The sequence below is a fragment of the Muscardinus avellanarius genome, assembly GCF_963383645.1.
Source record: "Muscardinus avellanarius genome assembly, chromosome: 4".
NCBI classification, from domain to species: Eukaryota; Metazoa; Chordata; class Mammalia; order Rodentia; family Gliridae; genus Muscardinus; species Muscardinus avellanarius.
Window position 1 is genome coordinate 145,061,523 of NC_137789.1, and position 12,888 is coordinate 145,074,410.

The window sequence follows — 12,888 nt, forward strand, 5'->3', positions numbered from 1 at the left end:
GCCTCGCTAAGCGTGGGAACGTCCCAGGCCTCCCTCCGTCCCCGAGTGCACACACGGCACCTGCTCACTCCCCCTGTTTGTTTTTCCTGTGCGCAGAGGTTGAAAGCGGTGAAGTAGTCATAGGATAGGGATTGGGGTTAAGCTTATCGATTGGGTTATCATTAGGAGGTTATCCCATGCCTCATAGGTGGGCAGGGTGGAGGAGGACAGGTAGGGAGGCGACAGGAAGAAAGGTTAGGGGCTCCAGGTGTGTGTGGGAGAGGGGAGCCGGTCAATTCCCCAGGTAGGCCTTCTGAAAGGTAGCTAGTTAAAAAGCGTATACAGCAAATTAAATACATTATTGCGGTAATGGGGCTACAGAAGTATAGGTCTATTATACTTATGGCAGTTATAGCAAATGTAGGCAGCTTGCCCTGTTCCAGAACACCCTTTGATATTCATTCTATTCAGCAGCGGGGCCAGGACTTCTCAGAATTAAGTGATGGGTCATTATACTTTAAACACCATGGAGAAGCCTAGATTGGCAATTAAACAGCTCTTGCTGACACTCACTTGTGCCACCCTGTGACCCCCTTTAGATTGAGATGTTGGAGCTCCGGGCCCTCAGCCTGCTAAATTGGTGCAAGGCTGTACTCCTGACGAGAGCGGGCTCTGAAATCTGCCGGCTTCAAAGGGAGCGAGATCATGTATAAACCATAATGTGGGTGCACCGTGGCTCACAAAAAATAAGGCAGGAAGAGATGAAATGTTACAAGTGCAAGGGGGAGAATGAGAGAATAATGACAAACCAGATGCAACTCAAAGCAGGAGCGCTGCACGGGAAAATGCATCCTACTGCTCGTGCATAAAATCAAGGCCGGCAGATGACACCCAGCCCACAGAAACGTGTCAACAGTGAGGCAAAGTGGGAGTGAGGCAGAGGGAAGCCCCTGAGACAGCCAGAAACAAAAATTAGTTGTCCTTAACAAGTTAAGGTTCATCATTATATTCTGGCTTGGAGCCATAAAAGCAGACGGGGGTATATAATGAGCTGCTTAGAATTTTTAGGGTGTTTATTGCATTTCATGAAATAGTTGTCTGCAGAAAGGAGTTTCTTGAGCCAAGGTATGCAGACAGGCCACATACAGGTTCGTTCTCTCTCTCTCTCTCTCTCTCTCTCTCTCTCTCTCTCTCTCTCTGGAGGAACTTAGAGGTGTTTCTTCTTTATGACTATCCCTGGAATTTGTCCCCAAATAGACTCAAGTTTTGGTGTTCTCCCTAGTATTTGGTGTGTGTGCACACACACAATTTCCCTCTCCTCCATACATCTGTATATATTTTCTCATTCTAAAGGAAGGGGGATCTATGTATTCAAGGAATGTCAAGCCTTTAAAACTCACAGTAAAAGCTAGCACTCCACCCACCCCTTTACCCTGGGGCCTCCGAGAACACATGTTCTTGGCTTATGTTTCCTCTGGGGCCTTTGAGCAGGGGGGAGGAACAGGGTGTAACTTGGGAGTCCAAGTCCATCCTGCAAATCTGCTTTTCTCCCATTTTTCAAGGAAAAGGGGATGGGAGGTGGGTGTTGTCCCCCTCTTTTTCGCCCCGACGCCCTAAAAGGACATATTATGATTCTTATTTTATGAATCATGTCACTGTTACCAAACTTTTAACGCCGACTTACTTGTAAAGTTACAGGAGCAGGGGCGCCTCAGGATAGAATTTTTGAGTCAACGTCTGCAGTAGCTCCTGGGCCCCTGCAGAAACCACCATCATTCATTGTTATTTTTGTCACTGTTGATCTGTATAGATTCTGTTTGTTCTTTAATTTTTTCAAGTTAACTTTTGTTACATTATTTTGGCCAAACGGAAACGGTCTCCAATCTACTTAGGGGAAGATCTTTGTAAAGAAGTACAAGACCGTGTCATGATAAAGCCTTATTGGGGCCTCTAGTTCCCGCCAGAATTGGCTTTCTAAAGAGTAGGTGGTTAACCCCTCCGTGGACTATTCTGGCTTGGATTTATTAGGAAAACAGCCATTGTTCTGATCCAATTTCCCTTCTACATGGGTAGTTCTCCTGTCCGGCGACTTGGATGATTTCACCAGGTTGGAGTAGGAGGCTACTTGTGTCCTGTTCTTTGGGAATTCTGCCCTTTCTGCCCACTATCCTGCTTTTCTCTACAGTCTTTACTACTTTAGGGTGTGTCTGGTTCTCCTGATCAACTCCAACCATATCTGAAAGTGTGAGAGCCACTGAGCATGGTAATTCATGCCTATAATTCTAGTACTTGGGGGGTCAAGACAGGAAGATCACAAGTTTGAGGCCAGCATCGGCAACATAGTGAAACACCCAGCAGCTTAGTGAGACCCTGTTTCAAAGTAAGAAAAAGGACTAAAGGGCCAGGCGTGGTGGCGCACGCTTGTAATCCCAGCATTCGGGAGGCTGAGACCAGAGGATCGCGGTTTGCCGACAGCCTCAGTCACTTAGTGAGGCCCTCTGCAGCTTAGTGAGACCCTGTTTCAAAATAGAGAATAAAGAATAGGGCAGGGGGTATAGCTTTAGAGGTTCCATCTCTAGACCCGCAAAAAAAAAAAAAAAAAAAAAAAAAAAAAAAAAAAAAAAAAAGAAAGAAAGAAAGGAAAGGACTAAAGGTATGGCTTGGAGGCAGAATACCCTTGTTACCCCTGGGTTCAATCCCCAATACCCAAAAAAAAAAAATAAAAGTGTGAGAGACATTTTCCCATTGTGATTGTCAGTTTGCAGATAGGCCAGGAGTGGTTTGATTTCTTTTTCTTTTTATGCCCTGGAAAATTTGCCAATTCAGGGGTCAAAAGGTATTTTAGAGAACGTTCCCAGAAATGAACAGTATTGGCAGATTACACACAAATTTTTTCTTTACTTATAATTCTGGTAATCACTAAAATAGCTTTTATGATAATTCACAGTCAACATACTTAGTAAAAAAAAAAAAAAGTGGCTTGAGAATCTTACCTGTTGGAGGAGAAAGGGCGTACAGATCAGAACTCAGGGCTCCACTGTCTGAATCTCATTTTGAGTCTTCCTATGAGATGATGTGCACTCATTTAAAATGTCCGTGGCTTATGATGAGAACCACATAGGCAATATTTGAATTTCCCCCCATCTTTCTGCCTCGTTCTCTCCCATGCCTGCAAATGATGGGCATGGTAACAAAAGAAAATAAAAATTTTATTGCACTCCATCACCAGAATGAGGTCTGATGAGACCTGTACAGCATTGTCAAAGATGTATGTATATTTCAACCACGTTAATATTTTATTTAGCTGTCAATATACAACAAAAGATTTCACCTTTCGTTCTGGAGCTGATTAGGACTTAGGAAATTGCCTTCTTAGATGCCACTAAATAATGTCTCAAAAAACAAGTGGACACGCAGTTTCCGGCAGGTAGCCCTACTCTACTTTTCTACCCGAGTACATCAGTTGAATTTGTCTTTTGTTAAAGATGTTAAAAATCGTAATGTCTCGTGTCAGTAGCAATAATGAAGGGGAAGATTGGCTTTAATGACATTATGAGAATCATTATGTTTAATTTATTGCTAATTAACGCTGACAGGTTGCATATGCCTTGGGTTGCTTTCATGTGGATGTTACGTGCTCTTTTTTTTTTTTTTTTAAGTTGTGTGTACACATCCCTCCTCGTTCATTCATTTTGATTCTGACGATTTACACAGCTTTCTGTCTTCTAGGTTCCCGCCCCATATGGTTCCACCACATCACACTCTGCACACGACCGGCATTCCCCACCCGGCCATAGTCACGCCGACAGTCAAACAGGAATCCTCCCAGAGTGACGTCGGCTCGCTCCACAGCTCGTAAGTGACCCCTTCCCCGGAGCCGTCATGTCTAGAGAGCAATGGCAGTGCCTTTCTGCCCGAGGTGGGCTTTGCCTACTTTGACCCCAGCCCATGGGGCTCGGGGCTCCCCTGGAAATAGGGAGAAAAAGCACAGCGGTGGTTTTCACCGACCGCACCACTGTGGGTTAGAACAGAGCTCTGTTTTGTACGTACGGACATGGAAGGCTTGGGGTTTGTGACCACTTCCCTGCCCTCTCACCCCGAAACTGAACTTTCAGAGCTTTGTTCTGCAGACATGAGACAAACCCTCCGAGGTGCCGCGTCTTTCTCCCCCCCTCCTTGGGAAAAGCATCTATTTGTGAGGCCCCAGGACGAGATTGCAGACTTTCTCGCTTGCTCTCCCCCTCCCCACACTATATTTGTTCCTTTTTCCAGGGTGTGGGAAGACTAAAAACTGGAAGTGTGGCTTTATTTATTTTTTTATTTGAAACTGCTAGGCTTGCAGGGCTCGGGTGTGAAGGGGACCAGGCTGCGGCCTCTCTCTCTTGGGAGGAAGTTGGACCGTGTGGTTGTTTATGGGGCTGTTCATGTCTCGTGTGTTCTGTTTGTATCCAGAAAGCATCAGGACTCCAAAAAGGAAGAAGAAAAGAAGAAACCTCACATAAAGAAGCCCCTTAACGCGTTCATGTTATATATGAAAGAAATGAGGGCAAAGGTGGTGGCCGAGTGCACGCTGAAGGAGAGTGCCGCCATCAACCAGATCCTCGGGCGCAGGGTAAGGCGGCCCTGCACATGGGGCACAGCCTCCCCGTCCCCTTGTCCCCTTTCTCCAGTGGCCTCACCCCTCAGCCCCATTCTGAATGGCCTTATTGAGTCAGTAGTCATTCCGCATTCACTGACATTCAGGCAGCCACCACCTATCCGTCCCCCACCCCAGAGAGAGACTGAAAAAATAACAGAATGACATGGAGATTTGTCGGAACGCTCCGGGAGTGCCAGGACCCAGCCAGCTGTCGGTGTCTGCAATGAGACTAGGGTCGGGCCTGGCCCCTCAAAGCAGCGTGATTGGCTCTTGGCCTTGGTGTCGTTTGTGATGTTTCTGCATGTCTCTCTCTCTCCTGTCCCGTGTCCCCTCCAGTGGCACGCGCTGTCCAGAGAAGAGCAAGCCAAGTACTACGAGCTGGCCCGGAAGGAGCGACAGCTTCACATGCAGCTGTACCCCGGCTGGTCCGCGCGGGATAACTATGTACGTGGGTTTGTTTTAAGGTTACTTTCCCTAGAGAGGTGTTGTGTGTCTGCGGGGCACAGAGCACGGTAACTGCCATCTTGATTCTGGCCTTGGATCTATTCATCCTGCCCGCTTCTGGAACCATTTGTGTCGGGCTCAGTCACCAAAACAGAGGGTCTCATCCCGGGCTCCAGGAGGGAGCTGGTGTCTAGTATCCCAGCTCAGGACCCCTGAGGTCCACTGGAGACTGTCTACGCCTCCTGGCCCACTTCTGAGAAGAGGCAGGGCTCTGGGGTGCACCCAAAGGGCTTCAGTGCCCCATGGGATTCCTCAGCAGCAATCAGTGCTATGGTTTTATAGGGGAAACCAGTGGTTGGGGTGGAGGGAAAAAAGGTAATTTCCCAACACGTCTTCCCTAAAAAGGAAAAACAAAATAATGGCCTTACACCATGGTGTAGTAGAATTTGGAAGACTGCTTCATCCTGAGAGGGGCATGATGGGAATATCCCTGGAAGTAGCCACTGCAAGTTAGTCCTTGGCAGGGTGGGTGAAATGACCTTGGGCCCACAGCGGTAGGGAAGGGTGCCTGTGTATCCCTGAGGCTCTGTTGGCTGCGAGATTTGTCTAATTTCCTCTCTAGGTATTTAAAGAGCACCATAGTAGGACTGTTGTTTTGACCAATTGCATCAATACCCACAATTCCTCTCCTTTCATGGACCTGCTGTCCCCTGGACACCCATCACTTCTGTCTATCATTTCTAATCCTGTATTTTGCCCAGTTGCTCATGTTCCAAGTGATCCTCTCTAGATGGGTGAAATGCCTCTCGCTCAGTGATACTTTATCACATGGCATTTGGTTTCATGAAATGATCTGCCTTTGCCCTGAGGGGGAACCCAAGCCATCTCACCTCCAACATGGCTTCCCCATCCCTCTGCAGAGGAGGTTGTGGAGCTATGGAGGATCGCATCACCCGCCAAGGCCCGTGGCTGCACCCTCCTGGTGGCATCGGCTGTGTTGGGCATGCTCTCTGTACAGATTGTGATTCTCCCGCAGGCAGGGTTTTATAGGATTCCATCAGGTCAGACAGTGTTGCTCTCTGAGAACTTGGTGTCTCTCCCAGGAAACCATGAGCGTTGGTAGGACCACAAGTCCCTGAGTGCTTGAGCTCTCTGCATGCTCTGAGTAACGGGCTCAAGTTTCCTCCCTCGTTGTCCTCGTTCCCTTCAATGCCTGCTCGCTCCTCTGCTTCTTATGGTATAGACAGCGAGAAGGGAGAACAGAGACCACTGAGCTTGACAGCCATGCCCCTGCCTATATATCTCCCTCTGGGTCCCACTGCTCATAGCTGGGAACAGGAAGTAGGAATTAAAGCTAGTACCGCATGTTCGATCTGCTGAGATCCCTGTCGCGATGGGCAGGCATCACAGGGCAGCTGGTTGGGACCTTTCTGTCTGGCCTCAGCATGTGAGCCCTGGGGAAGCCTTTCTTCTGGAGCTGTAGGAAGAGGATGAGAAAGCCAAGGCCGTCCCACCTGCCCTGAGGTGGAGTGCTCCAGCAGCAGGCGGCCTCCCCGGCCTGCATACATACAGCCACGTCTTTTTCAGGACAAGTGCTCTTTTGGTTTCAGTTCAGAAGTTCTTAGAGTTCATCTCCAACTTCTGCTTGCTACAGTCCCAATTCTTTGAGTAATCTAGAACGGTAGCACCGACATTTTGGATCACAGTAGGGCCTTTGGGTACAGCTGTGCAGGTCGTGCACCGCACAGCTCCAGGGCATGCCATTTACATGCCATTTACATGGTGTCTATGTGAATGGTGCCCCCTGGAGTTGTGCAGGGGGGAATCTGTACAATGGACCAAGGCAGAGGCTGTGATGGTTTCAACAGATGCTGCGTTTGACCTGCCTGGGATTCCTGTATGCAGAGTGTCCCCCGAGGTTTTGTGTGATGTGCTTTCTGGGTTTCAGAAGGTTCATGAGACATTTGTCATGACTTCTGCATTTGGAAAGTGGTTTGGCATAACAGGGGAACTCCTGAGAAGACTTGAAAGAAGGTTTGGGGAAGGTGTGGACTGAGGGCTGCAGGAACTTTGTTTCTTCTTAGCCTCTGTCTAAGTACTTTTCAGGTGCCCCTTGCATGTGTGTGGATGCTCACCCACTCCTCCTCTCTGTGGCCCAGGGAGTGGTCTAGAGGCAACCAGTGCTTAACTGCAGCTTTTGTGGATTTGATGGTTGAGGAGCCTTGTTAGTATTTTGCTCTCATTTACTTGACCTAGGAGATTTTACAAATTACTTAAGTCATTATAAAGTTCAGGAGGTTCTTTTGGAAAATGCTTTCTGAGCTAACCTCGTGCCTCTCCCACTTTCTGGTTCTTTCTCCTGAGTCACGGTGACAGAAGACATTCCATCTCTACCTTAGGAAAATAGAATTGAGGTCCAACCAGTCACATGTGGGCGGTGGGACTTTGTGCATTCTTTAGAGCACAAGAGAAAAATATTTTTGGTGTCACGAGATACCTGAGCCCTAACATCCTGTTAGAACATTGTTTTCTTCTTGACTCTTGGACAGTAGGTGAAGGGTTTAATCTTTGTCTCACTGTCATATGTTATATGACACATATAGCATATACGTGACATTATATGTGTGTATGTGTACATATATATGTATGTAAGATCTATCTTTCCTTCTCTGTGCAAAGAGGTGATGGGTGGCCACCTCCTTCAAAACTAGAGTTTATCAGTTTCCTCCTGTCCTGGTCCTAATTACACAATCCCCGGCCTTGAGAAGGCCTTGGTCTAAATGACACTTTGCTGTATTGCAGACTTCTCAGTCGTGCATCCTAAGCGATAGCTCCCCAGGCGCAGAGAGGCGTTCAGGTGTCCCCAGAGTATGTTATGAGAAACTGGAAAGGGTGAAACCATGTAAAGGATGAAGGCGAAGTCCTGGGGTTTGTGGGTGTTGATGGCCCTTGACGCTGAAACCTTTCTGTTGAGTTTTTTCTTGAGGCCCCCAAATCAAGTGAAACTCCACCCTCCTGCTGGTTCCAGGACAGCCAGGTGGCACCCCCCCCCCCCCCCCCCATCCCTGTTGTATATCAAGGAATATAACATGCTTAAACAGTATCGCTGGGCAGGATATGTTTCTCAAATGGCAGAGGCTCAGTGTCCTGGGAAAATGAAGGAATCTTCTCAGTCTGACGGAGCCTGAGCCTCCCTCCCTGGGGCGGTGGCCTTCACAGGCTGACATGCTCTCGGGATCCTCGTCAGTGTCGCCATAGTGTGAAGACCTTTAGGCAAAGGTGGCATGCAGATACCGTGGAACACACGGGCGTTTGGCCATTACTTTTCAACTTACCCCAGGCTGCTGGCTTGTGCGGCTGGGGCTGTGCCAGTGAGAGGAGAGCGGGCTTCAGACCTGGGATGGGGGCATCACACCGCAGAGTCCACGGGTGCTGCCTGACCAGGCTGTCAGGGCTCCAGGGATGGTCAGAGAAGAACATGATTGGCTCCACCCAATCCATCACCCTCAGCCTGTTAAAAAAGGAGCCTCCGCCAAGCATGGTGGCACACACCTATAATCCCAGTACTTGAGAGGCTGAGACAGGAGGACACAGGTTTGCAGCCAGCCTTAGAGACCCTCTGCAACTTAATGAGACCCTGTTTCAAAATTTAAAAATAAATAAGGATGGGGGTGTAGCTCAGAGGTAGATGTCCCAGGTTTAATCCCCAGTACAACCACCAGGAAAAGGGAGCTTTTGTAGTGGGCCAACCATTGTATAACTGGCAGCGGAGCCCTGTGGGTGTGGGTCATGTTGCCAAGGCCACGGAGCTCCACATCTTGCTGGCTGTGCTACCTCAGGAAAGCTACCTAACCACCTTGCCTTGGGTTCCCCGATGGGATTGGAATGTGATGCGATGATACCTGCTACATAGGGTTTTGTAGCTAATCTACACAGTGCACTTGGAGTCATGCCTAGTCCTTAGAATATGCTCACTGAACAACAGCCGTTATTCTTAGTGTCATCATCCTCGATATCTTCACAGTAGATATCGAGTATGATGAAACTTACCATGGTTTGACTTAGATTTTTCAACTTTACGGTGGTGGGAAAGCATACCCAGGCAACCATGCCATTTCTCACTTTGAGTAAAGTACCTAATAAATTACATACAATACCTAACGCCTTATTACACTGTAGACTTTGTGTTAGGTGGCTTGGCCAACTGGAGGCTAATAGCAGTGTGCTGGGCATGTTTAAGGTAGGCAAGGCTGAGAGCTCTGGTGTTCAGTAAGTTCAGTGTGTTACATGCTTTTAGACTTAAAGATGTTCTTAACCTACGTGTTTGGGGACACCGCCTCATCACCACCCAAGGAGCCTCTGTATGAGGTAGAGGTGGGTAGAGTAACCTTCCCTCTCTTGTTGGGTGTCCTCCTACAAGCTCTGAAAAGAGCCCAGATCATTCCTGGTTCTATTTAGCTCACACATACTGCAGCCATCCTTTAAAACCAAGACCCCCGCAATACTGTAGGAGAAGGTCTTCTTATGACAATCACTCTCTGGATTCAGGACCCTCTGGCATTAAGGGAGATGGAAGTGGGAAGGCCAGGCAGCTGTCTAGGCCTTTGCACCCACCACAGCAAGCACCAGTCCCTCTAGCCTGCGTTTGTAGACTGCTTCCAACCCTGGCACCCACCCCTCGCTCTGTTCTCTTCCCTTGTATGGAATTAAATACTCTGGGTTATGTTTGATCATGGGCCATGAGCAGAGAGGTTTTTCCCCACCCACCGATCCCTTTTCTTCTCACAAAAAGTGTGTGTCCCTCCAACTGGGGCAGAGTTGGCAGGGCATTTGGGTTAGAGGGTGGGTATTTGGACAGCCTCTGGGACAGGTGTGGATAGAGATGGCCAGATAGTGCTCTTATCTACTCTCTTCCCCTCTGGTGAGCCCAAAAGCCCTCCTCTTGCCTGTTCCTTGAGCTAATTATGTCTCATCTGTTCATCTAGGGGAAGAAGAAGAAGAGGAAAAGGGACAAGCAGCCGGGCGAGACCAATGGTAAGCTCCAGTTCTCAGGACGAAGGAAGGAGCGGTAGTTGGAGGGCCACTCCGGGTCGGGTTTCCATCTGGGGGAGGCAGGAGGAACTCAAGGCCAGGTCGTTGTAGGGGAATGCATCTTAGCCAGCCTTTTGTTTATGCATTTTAATTAATTGCTTCATGACTGCCCTTTTTAAAGCTAGTAACATCCATTGTTGCATGAAAAGCACATTGTAATTCTAGTGGAATGTGTTTTTAAATAACTGCAAAGCCTGTGAGTGAGAGCTAGCGGTAGGCATGCCTCTGCCGGGGTTTAGACAGTCTGCTTACTCCTGTGTGTGTCTGAGAAGGGCTGAGGAGGGGCCTCGGGAGCAGGAGGGGGTGTGCGAGTGTTGGATATTAACTGGGCTGTTCCTGAATGTTCCGATGCATGCCTTTACAGTGGTAAATTGCACCCATTTTAAATTAAGGAGGTTTGTCATTCTCTAGAGGAAATTAGAAATACTGCATAGGCAATCTCAGAGGTCCCTGGGAGAAGACCAGGCTTTTACAAACAAACAAACAAAAATTTTGAAGGCTTTGTATAATTTGTTCTTTTTTTTCAGAACACAGCGAATGTTTCCTAAATCCTTGCCTTTCACTTCCTCCGATTACAGGTGCTAATGTCATTTTGAGTCATTACGATAGTTGATAAACTGTTTTTTAATTTTTCTTGCCATTATAGTTTTATTAACATTAAACACGTATGACATTTGAACATTCTTTAAAATGACCATCTACACGGTTTCGTATGTTTCGGTAGATTTTTTTTTTTTCTAGTTGCTTCTGTTGTTTTTTTATTTTTAATTTAATTTAACTTCTGTTTTGTTTTATTTATTTATTTTTCCCATAACAGTCGTTTAAGCAGCAATGACAATGATTTAGAGCTGAACTAACTGTGCAAATTGAATATGCAGTATTTCTTTAAAAGAGACTGGTAAAGCAAAAAAACAAAACAAAAAAAAAAAAAACGGAAGGAATTCAGTAATAAACCTCCTTAATCTAATGGCATTTTTTCATCGCTCCCACTAAGTTTTCTCCCACAAGCATGCCTCCGCAGTATGATTATTTTTTCCTTTGCTTTTATTTGTTTTCGTTTTTTTCTTCCTTTTGCTTTTCTGCTCATCCTTTGCAAATTCACGAGCACCTCACTGACCATGCCTGCTTCAGTGCTGCTAGGACCTCCTAACTAACTCTTACCGGCCCGTCCGCGGCCTGTTCACCTCATTCTGTTCCTCTCTCAATATTAACGAAAAAGAGATAAAAAAGAAAAGACGAACATTCCAAAAGCTGCAATATCCCAAGGCCACGACCCCTTTCTTTCTTTATTTCTTTCTGTTTTGTTTCATTTTATTCTGTTTTTATTTGTAGTTTTTTTTCTTTTTTAAACTGTTGTACTCTGAGAAGAAAAAAGCATGTTACAAACTTAATTCCCTCCTTCGCTTTATTTTCTTCTTCAAAAAAGAAAAGAGAAAAAATGAGAGAAAACAAGGGAAAGCAGAACTTAAAAAAAAAAAAAAGGAAAAAGCCAATTGAGAGTTCTTCAGTATCTAACTTCCCTTTGTCAGCTCAAACCGAATCTGAGACAGTCCTTAAAGAAGGGATACTGCAGCTTTATTTGCAACAGCTAATTTCACAAGTTGAATAAGATTGTGATTTTTACCTTTTTTTTTTAAATGAAAGAAAGTTAAAAAAAAAAAAAAAACGAAAAGTCAATATTTTGCCGTTAGTAACCAGGTCATTGATTTATTCCCTTTTTTATTTTTATTTTTTTCTTATTTGTATCTCTCTCTCCCCCCTCCCTCCCCCTCTCTCTCTTCTCTCTCTCTCTTCTTCTTCCTCTCTCCCTTCCTCCTCTTCCTCCTCCGCTCGCTCCTTTCTTGAACTCATTCAGACCTGAGCGCTCCTAAGAAATGCCGAGCGCGCTTTGGCCTTGATCAACAGAATAACTGGTGCGGCCCTTGCAGGTGTGTATAGTCTCCCAGATTCGCTGTGCTGGTTTGCAGCTGGTCTCTTTCATCCTCCCCCCTTCTCGGGCCTGTTGCTTCGTAGCTCTGTGTGTGGATCGTAGGAGATGAGGGAGCGGGGCACTGCCAAGTGTGTGGGCTCGATGAGGGATGTGCTTGTTCTCCCGCTGCTGCTAGCCAAAATGCCACTGTAAAACAGCATCCCGTGTGTCTCCTCGGGTCGGCGGCCGCAGACCCAGCGCGCCCTCCCCCAGGGAATGTTTCCTGCCAACTCCCTTCCTTGACAGCCCGGGATCCTCATCCTGGCCTAGGTAGAAGCAAACGACGTCACCTTCTCCCCTCCTCTTCTCTCTTTCTCTTTCTCTTTTTATTTATTTTTTTCATTGTCGTTTTTTGGTTTCTGGTTGTTGTTTTTTTTTTTTTTTTGTATGTGTGTGTGTGCTTTATTGTTTTATTTGATTTTGATTTTTGTTTGACTCATAGAAGTCCTTTTCTTTCATGCCCTTGGCGAGGGACGATTATCAAATAGAGCCACGGTGCGATGTAGAAGACAAGTGAGCGATAGCTGAGATTTTCACATCCAACTGAGCACGACCCACCATTGTGTTGTATTTTTTTTTTGTGTTTACCTTATGCTAACAGATGCAAATACTCCAAAGAAGTGTCGGGCACTGTTCGGGCTTGACCGACAGACTTTATGGTGCAAACCATGCAGGTATATGACCAACACGAGGCCTTTGGGAAAATCAAAGCAATCTCTCCTTCTGCTGCCTTAGTGTGACACTTTATTTTGCCCTCCTTCCTATC

The 12,888-nt window shown here is 46.7% G+C and overlaps 1 protein-coding gene and 1 long non-coding RNA gene across 26 annotated transcripts in view; one reads left to right on the forward strand and one right to left on the reverse strand.

The window, feature by feature from the left end:
- LOC308262127 overlaps positions 1–12,888 on the reverse strand; it is a 253,083-nt gene that overhangs the window by 204,319 nt on the left and 35,876 nt on the right. The gene's annotated exons all lie outside the window — the stretch shown is intronic.
- TCF7L2 (transcription factor 7 like 2) overlaps positions 1–12,888 on the forward strand; it is a gene marked incomplete at both ends in the record, with an annotated part of 212,447 nt that overhangs the window by 194,224 nt on the left and 5,335 nt on the right. For 4 of the 25 annotated variants that reach the window (XM_080694512.1, XM_080694532.1, XM_080694533.1 and 1 more), the window contains 6 exons: positions 3,709–3,834; positions 4,432–4,591; positions 4,955–5,062; positions 10,048–10,096; positions 10,681–10,731; positions 12,009–12,081. In XM_080694512.1, the coding sequence (XP_080550638.1) occupies positions 3,709–3,834; positions 4,432–4,591; positions 4,955–5,062; positions 10,048–10,096; positions 10,681–10,731; positions 12,009–12,081 (567 nt within the window). Of the gene's footprint in view, positions 1–3,693; positions 3,835–4,431; positions 4,592–4,954; positions 5,063–10,047; positions 10,097–10,680; positions 10,732–12,008; positions 12,082–12,723; positions 12,797–12,888 lie in introns of those variants that run through there. The other 21 variants (XM_080694517.1, XM_080694520.1, XM_080694524.1 and 18 more) reach the window with 10 other exon arrangements.